This window comes from Hemicordylus capensis, chromosome 4 (genome assembly GCF_027244095.1).
Source record: "Hemicordylus capensis ecotype Gifberg chromosome 4, rHemCap1.1.pri, whole genome shotgun sequence".
Classification (NCBI taxonomy): domain Eukaryota; kingdom Metazoa; phylum Chordata; class Lepidosauria; order Squamata; family Cordylidae; genus Hemicordylus; species Hemicordylus capensis.
The window spans coordinates 56,513,308-56,527,074 of NC_069660.1; the positions used below are offsets into that span (position 1 = coordinate 56,513,308).

The following is a 13,767-nucleotide window of genomic DNA, read 5'->3' on the forward strand; positions in this document are numbered from 1 at the left end:
CTGCACATTCCTGTCTCAGCCGAGGAGGTTCGTTTTTGCAGCCCCAGACCTTCTGAAGGACTGGCTTGGGGCAGCCTGATTGCTGCCTTATTCCACCTGTGTCTTCTATCTGAGTGCTTGACTTTTTCCACCTGTCCCCAAGGATGAGAGATCTCTCGTGAGAGGAGAGATTTCTGGAGCCCTTGGCAGCATATATTGGAGGGAGGCGTAGCCGACAGACCGCCTGTAGGCGGCCACCAAAGCCGGCTGCCAAAGGGGGCCAGACTTTGGTGCCAGGCCTTCAGTGTGGGATGGGGGTAGGGAGTCTGGATTGAACGTTTTTAGTCCTCCCTTTTATTGGGTTGTGACAGGCCTTTTGTTGTCATGTGTTTGGGTTCTCTTGGGCAGAATGATGCCGGGTGTGTGTCCAGTGGCTCTGGGCCAGCTATTACTGTTGTGGTGGGAAACAGAAAAATTGGCGTTGGCAGAGCAGCTGGCCATTACAGGGGAAGGGAAAACAGTAATTTAGTAACTTTTTCCACTTCCGGCTGCCCTGTCAGCTCTCTGGCCTCGGGGAGCAGTTCCAAATTCCCACAGAACCTAGTCTTGCTCCTTTGCAATGCCAGGTCGGTTCAGAATAAGACCGAAATCATCCATGACTTGATCATGGATGAGGGAGCCGACCTAGCTTGTATAACTGAGACCTGGATGGGGAAGGCTAGTGGCCAAGTTTCTTTCACTAGGTCACTCTGTTGTGGAGCAGGCTAGGGGATATGGGTGGGTGGGGTAGAGTGGCTGCGGTCCATAAGGATACCATTCCCCTTACCAGGGCCACTGTGCAACAGTTGACTTACATTGAGTGTGTCTTTCTGAGGCTGGCAACTAGGAATCTGGGGATTCTGTTAGTGCACAATCCACCCCGCTGCCCAACTGACTCCCTAACTGAATGGACGGATCTGGTCTCTGAGTTGGTATTGGTTCTGGGTGACTTCAATATCCATTGTGAGGCTGACTTGTCTGGTGCGGCTCAGGAGTTCATAGCGGCCATGACAACTATGCGCTTATCCAAACTTGTTTCAGGACCAACTCATGTTTCCAGCAATACACTTGATTTGGTCTTTTGTCCGGATCAGGGGGGTGTTCCGTGGGTGCGGGATCCTGTGGTTTACCCATTGTCATGGACAGACCACTACCGGGTTAAGGTTGGTTTCACAGCCACAACCCGGCTCTACAAGGGTGGAGGACCTATTAAGATGGTCTGCCTGAGACAGCTGTTGGATCCAGTAGGATTCCAAAAAGCCTTGGAGAGTTTTGATGTTGGTCCTGCCAGTGATTGTGCCGATGCCCTGGTGGGAACCTGGAATAGGGAATTCACCAAGGCAGTAGACATGATCGCTCCTAAGAGTCCCTTCCGATCTGCTTTAAAAGTGGCCCCTTGGTATACAGAGGAGTTTTGGGGTCTGAAGCAGCAAGGTAGGCAAGTGGAGGAGAACTCGGCTTGAATGTGACAGGAGACAGCATAGAGCCCACTTGAAGGTTTATGCGGAGGCAGTGCATGCAGCAAACAAACAATTCTGGTCTGCGCACATTGCTTCTGCGGGTTCGCGTCTGGCACAGCTGTCCCGGGTTGTGAAGAGTTTGATTCAGGGTCCTTCCAATTCAAACCAATCCCTGGGGACTTTGTTCTGCTGCGATGCTTTTAAAGGGATCTTTGTGGGAAAAATCTCCTGTATTCGGGCTGACTTGGACTCCACTGTTTCTGCAGAGTCTATTAAGGTGGTGTCCAGCAATCCCTGTTGCAGTATTAGATTGGATCAGTTTCAATCTGTGATTCCTGATGATGTGGACAAGTTGCTTGGGGCGAAGTGGCCTTCCACTTGTTCTCTGGATCTTTGCCTGACTTGGCTACTTCTATGTAGCAGGGAGATTGTTGGGGATGGCTTAGTTAATATCAGTAACAAGGATGCCTCCTTGTTTGAAGGAGACAATGATTAGACCACTTCTTAAGAAGCCTTCCCTACATCCCTCAGTGATGGATACTTATAGGCCGGTCTCCAATCTCCCATGGGTAGGCAAGGTGCCTGAGAGAGTGGTGGCTAACCAGCTCCAGGAGGTTTTGGAGAAAGCTGATTATCTAGACCAGTGATTCTCAAACTTGGGTCCTCAGGTGTTATTGGACTTCAACTCCCATAATCCCCAACCAAAGGCCACTGAGGCTGGGGATTATGGGAGTTCAATAACACCTGAGGACCCAACAAGTCCAATAACACCTGAGGACCCAAGTTTGAGAATCCCTGATCTAGACCCATTTCAAACTGGCTTTAGAGAGGAGTATGGGGTTGAGTCTGCATTGGTCGGCCTGATGGATGACCTTTACTGGGGAATCAGCACAGGGAGTGTAACTGTTGGTATTTTTGGAGCTCTCGGTGGCATTCGATACCATCAACCATGGTATCCTTCTGGATCGCTTAGGGGAACTGTGGATAGGTGGCACTGCTTTGCAGTGGTTCTGATCCTATCTCTCAGGCAGATTCCAGATGGTGGAGCTTGGTGACAGTTCCTCTTTAAAACGGGAGCTATTATATGGAGTCCCTCAGGGCTCCATTTTGTCACCAATGCTTTTTAATATTTACATGAAACTGCTGGGTGAGGTCATCAGGAGATTTGGTGCTGGGTCTTATCAATTTGCTGATGACACCCAAATATATTTCTCCTTATTAACATTATTATAGTCAGGAAATGGCATTCACTCCTTAAATGCCTGCCTGCAGGCAGTAATGGGCTGGATAACAAATTGAAGCTGTATCCAAGCAAGACGGAGGTGCTCATTGTGGGGGATCGGAATTTAAGGGACAAGTTAGATCTTCCTGTGCTGGATGGGGTTACATTCCCCCAGAAGGAACAGGTACACAGCTTGGGAGTGCTCTTGGATCCAGGCCTCACCATGGTATCTCAGGTGGAGGCTATGGCCAGGAGCGCTTTTTATCAGTTGTGGCTGATTCGACAGCTGCGTCCATTCCTTGAAGAGAACAATCTCAAAACAGTGGTGCATCAGCTGGTAACCTCCAGGCTTGACTACTGCAGTGCGCTCTGCGTGGGGCTGCCTTTGTATGTAGTTCGGAAACTTGAGTTAGTTTAAAATGTTGCAGCCAGATTGGCCTCTGGGGTAACCCGGAGAGAACATATTATGCCTGTCTTAAAACAGCTGCACTGGCTACCGATATGTTTCCGGGAGAAATACAAGTGCTGGTTATTTCCGTTTAAAGCTCTGAATGGCTTGGGTCCGGGCTACCTTAGAGAGCGCTTTCTTCGGTATGATCCTCATCACGCATTGAGGTAATCTGGAGAGATTCATCTCCAGTTACCACCAGTTCATCTGGTGGCGACTCGGAACTGTTCCTTTTCTGTAGCTGCTTCTGGTCTATCGAATGCACTCCCGGCAGATATCCGCAGTTTAGGCTTGCTGTCGGCCTTTAAGAGAACCCTAAAAACTTATTACATCCTGTCCGGTTAGATAATCTCAGATGGCCCTTTTGTCGGTCCCTGATTTCTGAGAGGTTCAGGGCTCTAGGACCCGTGAAAGGGCCTTTTTGGTTGCTGCCCTACTTCTTTGGAACTCTTTCCCCCTTCAGATCCGTCTAGCCCCTTCTTTATTGATCTTCAAATCTCTATTGAAGACTTTTCTTTTTCGCCAGGCTTTTGCCCTGTAGTTTACTTATTTGTTTTTTGTTAGTTACTTTAGTTTTTAATTTAGAATGTAATTTTTAATGTTGCCTCATTTGCATGTTTTTGTGTACCACCCAGAGTCTTCATGGTGGGTGGCATATTAAATGTCACAAACAAACAAACAAACAAACAAACAAACAAACAAACAAAAAAACAAACAAACAATTGTTTGGCCTGGCCTTCCAAGGTTTGTAAAGTGTTGGTGTTTTTAAAAAAGTATTTTAATTGGTTTGAAATGGTTTTAATTGTTTTTGAATTGTTTTTAGCACTGTGTTTAGAATTGTGTGTTTTTATGTCTTTTTAAAAGTTGTTGTACATCGCCCAGAGCCTCTGGATGGGGCGGTTCATAAACAAACAAATAAACAAAAAAACAGAAAAAGTTCACCACTCCTCTTCCTTTCCAAAGGATGAACCTGCAACTTTAAGGCTACAGCGGTGGGGTGAGATATGTAATTGGGGCTATGATGAGGGGCATATCCCTGAAGAAGAACAGGTGCAGACATCCTTAGCAAGTGTAGAGACAAAACAAATGCTCCTCTGGGAGCTGATGCAAACAAGACATAACAGCAATACTTATTCTACATAAAACAATGTTTTAAAGGTATGCAAATTAAGAACTCTGGGTGATCAGCCCTCAGAAATTATTAAATACTCACATGAATTCTTCCGTCTTTGATGGCTGGCCCATCCTCAGCAAGTCGAAGAATGAACAACCCCATGTTATACTCCTTCCCTCCACGAAGGCTGAATCCAAAGCCACGAGGACCTCTCTCCAGTTCTACCGGATAACATCCAGGGCTCTGTATAGGAAATAAGGAGAGAGTACACGCTTTCTCTCCATATTGTTGGAGAAAGATTCAACTTCCTAACCCCAAAGAAATATCTCAGGCACCGTTCAGATTATTTTCTCCCCTCAGGATTGCACCCAGGGAGAGAACAAAAGTAGGTTTAATATTTCTGGTCAGTCAGTGTTGAGTGTGGGGCCTCCCAGTTAAGGCATTCAATTCTCTCCACAATGAAGAGAATGGAGAGAAAGGGTCTAAGCAAGAGGCTCTTGATTTCCCCCCAAATATAAAACAGACTGGACAAGATCTCAGAAGCTATTCATACAAACCTAAAAAGATAGAATGACTTTATTTAAGAGCACCCTATTTTTATTGAGATTCAAAGACAGAGTTAATCTAAATATCAAATATTTAAATAAATAATCTAAATCTAAATATTCTAATATCAACATATGGTTCAGAATCCCTGGGGGCACATCTAAATGTTATAGCCTCTATGCAGAGGCTACCATGCTTACCTTTATCAGAACTCCACATGTGAGTCTAACATTTAAAGGCCACTTACCCTGTGTAAAGATGTGTATCTTTAAAAAGAAATGAGCCACAAAATGCCTCCTGCAGACACAACGGCAGCCGGAAGTGACTTCCACAGTCACTTCTGGCTCTCTAGGAATGTGGGTTTTAAAACTTTTTAATGCAGATATGTGGGTTTAAACCTTTAGAATCTGTGGATAATGAAATCGGGTGTCAATTAGATACCCACGAAACTGCAAACAGTGGTTCTGCAAGTAATGAGGTTTGTCTGTATTCTAAATATTGCTTGATAACATAAGAGAAGTCCATGTATCCTCCCCCTCAACACAGTGTCTGTCACTAAGTCTGATAATTTTGTCAAGTGTTCATTGTCTAGCTCCTAAATTTTGGGGCTGGCTTCTAGATCCAAAGAAAATGTGTCAAGACTTGTTTTAGTGGGAGAAGTATTATGATTACTTGGAACTGTTAAATACCATTTCAGTTAAACCATCCAGGCCTGAACTGAATTCTGTCATTACATATTTAGTTTACAGTCAGTGGCGTATCGGGGTGGGGAGGCAGCCAGGGGATGTGCCCTGGGCGCCAGTTGAGGGGGCGCAATTGCCTGCCTCCACCACCACAATTTTTAACCCCCCCCAATTCAATCAGCCAGCAGCGGGGGCACCATGCTGCTGGGCAAGCCTGCTGCTCACCACTGCTGCTGGAGGTCTCTGGCTCCAGCGATGCCCGTACCTCCCACAATCGTGCAGGCTCAGGCGCAGTGGATACACCACTGGACGCAGGGCCTGTGTAGCGAGTCTTTCCTATTCCTCAACAAACCCTTGCCTTGCCTGTGCATCTGAGCATGCTCATAAAGGTATGGGCAACTGAATGGCTACAAACAGGGAGACTGAGCATGAGCAAACTCAGAAGACATGACACGAAAGTCTATCAGGAAAGAAGGAAGTAGTAAAATCTGATGTGGTAAGGGAGAATGCGAAAGTCTTTCCACTGCAGGGGCACGGATTCTTCTGAAAGAATCTTCCAGAAGCCATTGTGGTCACTGCTCAGGTTCTTAGATCTTTCTTGGGGTCTCCCTGTCATGTTCTCCAAGTCTCCCAACAGAACCCAGGAAAAGAAATTTACTTTGGCTGCTTATCCATTGTCCTGTGCTCCTCTGCACTTGGCTGCCAATAGTCCACTAAAGCCTTTGTCTTCTACAGCTATGCCATTCTTCTCCTGCTGCTAAGCTCTAGGATTTCCCTGTAGTTATTGTTAACCGTGGCAGAGATGCAAAAGAAAAAGCGTGGAGGTTTGGCAGGATGGGGTTGCTCCTCTCATAAAGCCTGCAGCTGAGCCTCCTGCCCCATCATTTCTCCCCTCCTCTCTATCTCTCACGCGCACACTCTCTCTCTCTCCCTATTTCTCAAGCCAAACCCCCTCCATGACTTCCCTCCTTCTCTCTCTCTCATGCCAAACCTCCTCCATTGTTTCCCTCTTTCTCTCTATCTCAGTTTCTCAAGCCAAACCCCCACCATTGTCTCCCTCCTCCTCTCTGTCTTGAGCTTTCTCTTTCTCAAGTCAAACCCCCTCAATCTTTTCCCCCATCTCTCTCTTTCTCTCTCTCTCTCAAGCCAAAGCCCCTCCATCCCTCCTTCTGTCTCTCTCTCTCTCTCAAGCCAAACCCCCTTCATCATTTCCCCCCCTTCATAAGAACAGCCCTGCTGGATCAGGCCCAAGGCCCATCTAGTCCAGCATTCTGTTTCACACAGTGGCCCATCAGATGCTGCCGGAAGCCACAGGCAGGAGTTGAGGGCATGCCCTCTCTCCCGCTGTTACTCCCCCGCAACTGGTACTCAGAGGCATTCTGCCTTTGAGGCAGGAGGTGGCCTGTAGCCCTCCAACTAGTAGCTGATGATAGACCTCTCCTCCATGAAGTTATCCAAACCCCTCTTAAAGCCATCCAGGTTGTTGGCTGTCACCACATCTCGTGGCTGAGAATTCCACAAGTGGATTATGCGTTGTGTGAAAAAGTACTTCTGTTTGTTGGTCCTAGATTTCCTGGCAATCAATTTCATGGAATCACCCCTGGTTCTAGTGTTATGAGAGAGGGATAAGAATTTCTCTCTATCCACTTTCTCCACACCATGCATGATTTTATAGACGTCTATCATTGGTCTACCTTGGGTTAGGGCGGTATAAAAATGTGTTAAATAAATAAATAAATAAATAAATAAATAAATAAATATCATGTCTCCCCGCAGTCATCTTTTTTCTAAACTAAAAAGCCCCAGGTGTTGTAACCTTGCCTCATAAGAAAGGTGCTCTAGGCCCTTGATCATCTTGGTTGTCCTCTTCTACACCTTTTCGAGTCCTACAATATCCTTTTTTAGATGTGGTGACCAGAACTGTATGCAGTACTCCAGGTGTGGCCATATCATAGTTTTGTATAAGAGTATTATAATATTAGCAGTTTTATTTTCAATCCCCTTCCTAATGATCCCTAGCATGGAATTGGCCTTTTTCACAGCTGCTGCACATTGAGTCTACACTTTCAACGAGCTGTCCACCACGACCCCAAGATCCCCCTCCTGGTCAGTCACCAACAGCTCAGATCCCATCAGCGTATACCTGAAGTTGGGATTTTTCATCCCAATGTGCATCACTTTACACTTGCCAACACTGAACCGCATTTGCCACTTTGTCGCCCATTCACCCAGTTTAAAGAGATCCTTTTGGAGCTCCTCACAATCCATTTTGGATTTCACTACCCGGAAGAGTTTGGTATCATCTGCAAATGTGGTCACCTCGCTGCTTACCCCTGTTTCTAGATCATTTATGAATAAATTAAAAAGCACCGGTCCCAGTACAGATCCCTGGGGGACCCCACTTCTTACTTCCCTCCATTGTGAAAACTCTCCATTTATACCTACCCTCTGTTTCCTGTCTTTCAACCAGTTAGCAATCTACACATGTACTTGTCCCCTTATCCCATGACTGCTAAGTTTCCTCAGGAATCTTTGATGAGGAACTTTGTCAAAAACATTTTGGTAGTCCAGTTATACGATGTCAACTGGATCACCTTGATCCACTCACTTGTTGACACTCTCAAAGAACTCCAAAAGGTTTGAGAGGCAAGATTTACCTTTGTTGAAGCTATGCTGATTCATTCCCAGCAGGGTCTATTCTTCTATGTGCTTTACAATTTTATCCTTGAGGATGCTTTCCATCAATTAGCCTGGAACGGATGTTAAGCTAACCTGGATCGCCCCTGGGCCCCTTTTAAAAAATCGGTGTTACATTTGCTACTCTCCAGTCCTCCGGTACAGAGCCCGATCGATTGCAGAGATAAGTTATATATTTTAGCAAAGAGGTTGGCAATTTTACTTTTGAGTTCTTTGAGGACTCTTGGATGGATGCCAACTGGCCCTAGCAATTTGTTAGTTTTCAGTTTTTCCAGACAGTTTAGAACATCATCTCTCGTCACTTCTATCTGATTCAGTTCTTTAGCCTCCATCCCCGAAAAGCCTTGTTCAGGAACAGGTATATGCTCAGTATCCTCTGCTGTGAAGACGGACTTCTCTCTCTCTCTCTCAAGCCAGACCTCCTCCATTGTTTCCCTCCTTCTCTCTGGTCTTGTGCTATTTCTTTCTTTCTCAAGCCAAAGCCCCTCCATTGTTTCCCTCCTTTTCTCTGTCTCGCGCTCTCTCTTTCTCCAGCCAAACCTCCTCTATCGTTTCCCTCCTTCTCTCTGATTGACATTAGCTGTGTTGTTGTGCTTTCCTCTTCTTCAAATATTCAGTTTAAAAAAACAAAACTGGTTGGGATTTCAAAAGCTAAAACCTTTCAGCTCATTTGTTTTCATATCTAGTAAGAGCCATCACTTCTTTGCAAAGGAAAGGCACATACAGAAATCCCTCCTTCCTTGGGCTGTTAATTGCTTTTCTTCCCATAGCATGCTGAAGCCTGGGAGAATTAAGGGAAACACTGGAGAAAAGTGACAATTTTTAACCCTTTCTGTTTGGCTTTATTCCCTAATTGAATATGTACAATTCCCCTTTTTCCTCCAGTGTATTTGGAGACAGCTGCTTCTTTTCATGTGTGATGCTAACTATTTGAAAAGCAGGACAGAGGCTGTTTTGCTTTCATGATGCACTTGAAGCCACAAGCATCCTTTCGTCCAGGGTACACTGACCATTTCTCTCTCTTTCCAAATTAAATCATATTTAGAGGACCATGCTGTCACACACACTTGTCCTCCTTGAGCTAGACAGATACATTCTACATCTAAGTTCAGGAAAGGTTCAGAATACAATACTAGACTTGGTGTTTCAAATGTATGCATCCTGTCCATATATATGCTTGTATTCACTTTTTGCCTTCACTTTTAATTTCCAGAGACCAAAGTATAAAGATGCCAAAACTATTATTTACCCTTAGAAGGAATACAGTGCTAATGCAACTTCTCATTTGCACAACTCCTACAATGTCAGGGCAAGATCCAGTTAAAGTTCAGCACTTTTTAAACTCGTACTGATTTACATCAAGCAAGCATGGTTCAGGAATGTACTTAAATCTGCCCTCCACCCCTTGATATCAATGGGACTTGAAAGTGCTGAACTCTGACTAAATTGTTACTTTGTGCCCTCCCTATGTATTGTGAGATGTGCTACATGCTATATGTGTGGGGATTTTATAAAACATTGGCAAAGTCATTTGTAAGCAGAGGTAGAAATAGGCATGGCACAGGAGACATTCTCTTGTGTTGAGTAAAAACCACCCACTAGTTTTAAAGCTAGAAACCTGTATCCTAGCTTCATGGGCCAACAAGTGCAATTTGCATGCAAAAACAAGCCTCTGATTTCTACAGAAATACCAAAGAAGGGGCTTTTCCTATGCAAGCCAAGAAATAAAAGAACTGTTTAGCTGTAGATGCCCAAGAATGAATGACTGCAACTATCAGTTCTTGTCATAAATTCACTGAAGCTCCTGAAAAACTAGTAACACTCCTCCCCACTTTAATGAGCATAGTATGGAATAAAACTGGTTCAGAAATGCCATAATTTTCATGTAGTGCCATAATTTGTTAATTAAAAGATTAACGAGCTTGACTTGTATTTTTGAGCTGATATTATAGTAAAGTTATCTGAAAGATGGGTGCCAGGTGTTTGGACAGGGGCTCAATTTCAGTGCTTGCCCTAGGTGCTATTTTCCCTAGATACCCCTCTGTTTACAGTTCATGTTCTTTACCATAGTAGATCCTATGAAACAGCTACAGTATTCATCAGTTTTCAGCATCTGTATTCTTCTATTCCTCAACAAACTAGAATGTCTTCCTGGAATGCTTTCATTTCTCACATTGCACTGATTCTTACCTGAAAAGCTAATTGGTACGCAATCTCTCCCCACCTACCCATTCCTCAACACCCCCAAATTTTGAAGCTGGAAGAGGTTTGATGTAACTAATGAAAAATGAGAGGGAAAACCATATCCACCACCCTCAGTTCCTTTAGAAGGGCAGAATAAAAATATTATAAGTAAATAAAATTGCTTTCCTTCTTTCTGTCTTTCCTTCACAGAATTCAAAAGAAGGGATGCATCTCATGGGGTCTGCTTTCAAGCCAGCCAACCTTTCTCACACAAAACCTATAACGGAGTCCCTGTACTCATGGTTTCTATGTAGCTCCTACTTTAAACATACAAAACATCAATCCGGTATTAAATTTAATTCCATACAAAAATTGCTACTCCCACTTTAATTTCAAGCTTCATGTATGTACACACTGGATATATAGCAATGCACAAGTAACACTAATACAGCTGATTAGAACTAGCTCTTGCAGTTCAAAGCAAAAAGGTTTTGCATGAATTTTGCTGGTAGTTTGAGGAATATCTGATGCAGAGAATGAAAATCAGAGTCCTACCTATGGCCACATTTGCTATGGAAGAGTTAGGTTTTGGGGAATTCTGACAAAGATCAGTTTAAATAAGCTCTTGTCCAGAGGAAAAAAAAATATATATATATACCTGAGAATATTTGTTTCCTATGACAGCTGCAACACCTTCTGATGGTGAGAAGTGCTTGTAACTGTTGCTTTGTTCTTTTCCAGCATCAGCTTCTGTAACACCTCTGAAACAAGTGGAAGGATAATGATAGTTACAAGGGTGACTGTCAAGTTCTAACCAAAAGGAAGTTTGGGGTAGATTTCAAAGCGAACTTATTAGAGTCCTCCTCATACCTGAACCAGCTTCCAGACAGTAGTTTTCATAATGACACCCATTACATTTATAAAATTAAACAGGTCTGAGATAACCTTGCACATGTCTGGTTTGCTCACAATTGCACTTCACATGCAGAAAGTAGGCTACAAACCTTATGAAACAGTGGACAGAGAACTGAGATTGGAACAGACACCTGGGGCATATGCAGCATTAAAGGTAGAAGAGATAGCCATAGGGAGAGCACCAATCAGAATCCACTATGTACACTGGATTTTCTGCAGGGAATTAATGCCTCAGGTCAAGCTGACAGAAATTCTGGTGAATTTATTTGGAGTTAGGAACACAGGAAACTGCCATATTCCGAGTCAGACCATTGGTTCTTCTAGCTTAGTTTTGTCCACACAGACTGACAGCAGCTTCTCCAAGGTTGAAGGCAGGAATCTCTCTCAGCCCTATCTTGGAGATGCCAGGGAGGGAACTTGGAACCTAGATGCTCTTCCCAGAGTGGCTCCACCCCCTAAGTGCTCCCCAAGGGGAATATCTTATGGATGTTTGTCCATCTCTGATTAGTCAGTCAGGACATTTTACATGGAATAATTACTACTAGCTGGGCCGGACGCAGAGTATCTGGCCTCCGCCAGCCTGCTTCTCCCCCCACCCTGTGGTTTTTAGCTGGTGGGCCAGTCAGAAAGCCAGCCCGCCACTTCCTCCCACCCAATTCCCGGCAGCTGGCCTGCTGTCACCTGCTCCCCCCAACATCCCTATTTTCTCTGTCCCTGTTGCTAATCGGCAGCTGCTCACGAACTCTCATGAGTGCTGCCACACATGGGATTAGCGACGGGTACGCCTAGGAGAAATAAATATATAGATAGATAGTGATTTCCTTTTAGGTAACTAGTGCTACATAGACCCTGATGGATTTTCAGTTACAATATTTTTTTCCCTTTTTGGCTAGGAATAACTACATTTAAATAGACCACTGAAGTCATTTTTCAAAAATGCTCTTTAAGCAATAGTTTGATTTTTGTTTCATATGTCAATTACAGAGTTTGTATGCAGCTGTTTTTAAACACATTCAATAGGATACTGTGTAATTTGGATCCCAGAAGCAAATCAGATAGAACATAAGAACAGCTCTGCCTATCTAGTCCAGCATCCTGTTTCACAGAGTGACCCACCAGATTTTATTTTATTTATCTATTTATCAAATTTGTAGACTGCCCCAACCTTCTGTCCCTAGGCGGTAGATAGATACTTTATTTACGGCCAATGGCCAAAACAAAACAACACCACAAACAATAAACATTATTCCAGCATTCAACATTAACTCAATCATTAACTTTAGCATCAATCAATGAACTATGAATTCTAATTGCAATGTAACAAAATTTTGTTACAACATGAGAGATGCAGAGTGCATTATCTTCAAGTAAAAATTTCACCAGCAAATCATCTGATTGATGTTGAAACCTAGAAAGAAGTGGCAGAATCAAATGACATCTGATATTACTGTAGAATCTACAACGTAATAAAATATGAGCAATTGATTCAGGTTCGACCGAACCACAAGGGCACAAGGGAGCCTCCAGGGATAGATGTTGAAAACTCTCCGTAAATATAGCTGAAGGAAAGGCATTAAAGCGTGCTCTTGAAAAAGCCCAGCGGAACTTTCTGACAGTTATGGTGGACAAATATGAAGCCGGAAAAAAACCCACCCTGCCTTAAACTGATTGTAGAATGCTGGCAGACAAACCAGCTCATTCTGGAGCTCCATATCATTTAGACGTTGAAGAACTAATTTTTTGGCATTCACTAGGTCAGTTTCTAATAAAAATTCACGGTCCAGGTCAATACGGGAAAGTTTATCCGTAATCGTCACCAGCCAAATAGGCCAGGGTGTAGCCGAAAGAAACCCAGGAACAAGTTCCACTGGCCGGAGGTGAAGCTTCAACCGGTAGAAAATAATCTGCAATCATGCCCTGGTCTCAATCCTCAACAACCCAGCCTCCTGTCGTAGCACCACATTAGGGGTGCATCTAGGTGTACCAAAAAGCTCTCTTAGAAAGCCCAACTGAACCCGCTCTAGGGGCATAAAACTATCAAAGTGGCCCAACTGAACTCCATACAAAAGTTGCTGTACAGTTTTAGTGAGGAACAATTTAATGGCGGCAGGGATATATCCTCCGCCCTGTGCATGGTAAAATCTCAGAATAGCTACAGCACTTCATTGAGCCATATCAGAAACCATTCTAGCATGAGCACGTTGCCTATTGTTATATTGAAATATCACACCAAGGCGGTCTCATCTCAGATCCCTCTGAGAAGCCCACAGGCAAGAGGTGAGGGCATCAGGAGTGGAGCCAACTGAACGGTGAACTGGGTTCCACCCAACCCAGCAGCCCTGCCAGTAACATCACACACACGGGGGCATGGCTTGGGCTCCAGAGAGTCCCGAGTGAGATTTCCCTCTCTCATTTCAGGCAGCATTTGCAGCCTAACAGCATTTATTTCCCTTCATTTCCCTCCAGTGAGGGAGAGGAAG

At 44.3% G+C, this 13,767-nt stretch overlaps 1 protein-coding gene across 7 annotated transcripts in view; it reads right to left on the reverse strand.

Moving 5' to 3' along the window:
• Positions 1–13,767, reverse strand: part of MAGI3 (membrane associated guanylate kinase, WW and PDZ domain containing 3) — a 340,723-nt gene that overhangs the window by 20,089 nt on the left and 306,867 nt on the right. For all 7 annotated transcript variants that reach the window (XR_008307161.1, XM_053250087.1, XM_053250086.1 and 4 more), the window contains 2 exons: positions 11,031–11,133; positions 4,362–4,505 (listed from right to left, as the gene is read on the reverse strand). Coding sequence is in view for 6 of the 7 variants with exons in the window: in XM_053250087.1 (XP_053106062.1) it covers positions 4,362–4,505; positions 11,031–11,133 (247 nt within the window). In the remaining variant the exon portion in view is untranslated. The remainder of the gene's footprint in view (positions 1–4,361; positions 4,506–11,030; positions 11,134–13,767) is intronic.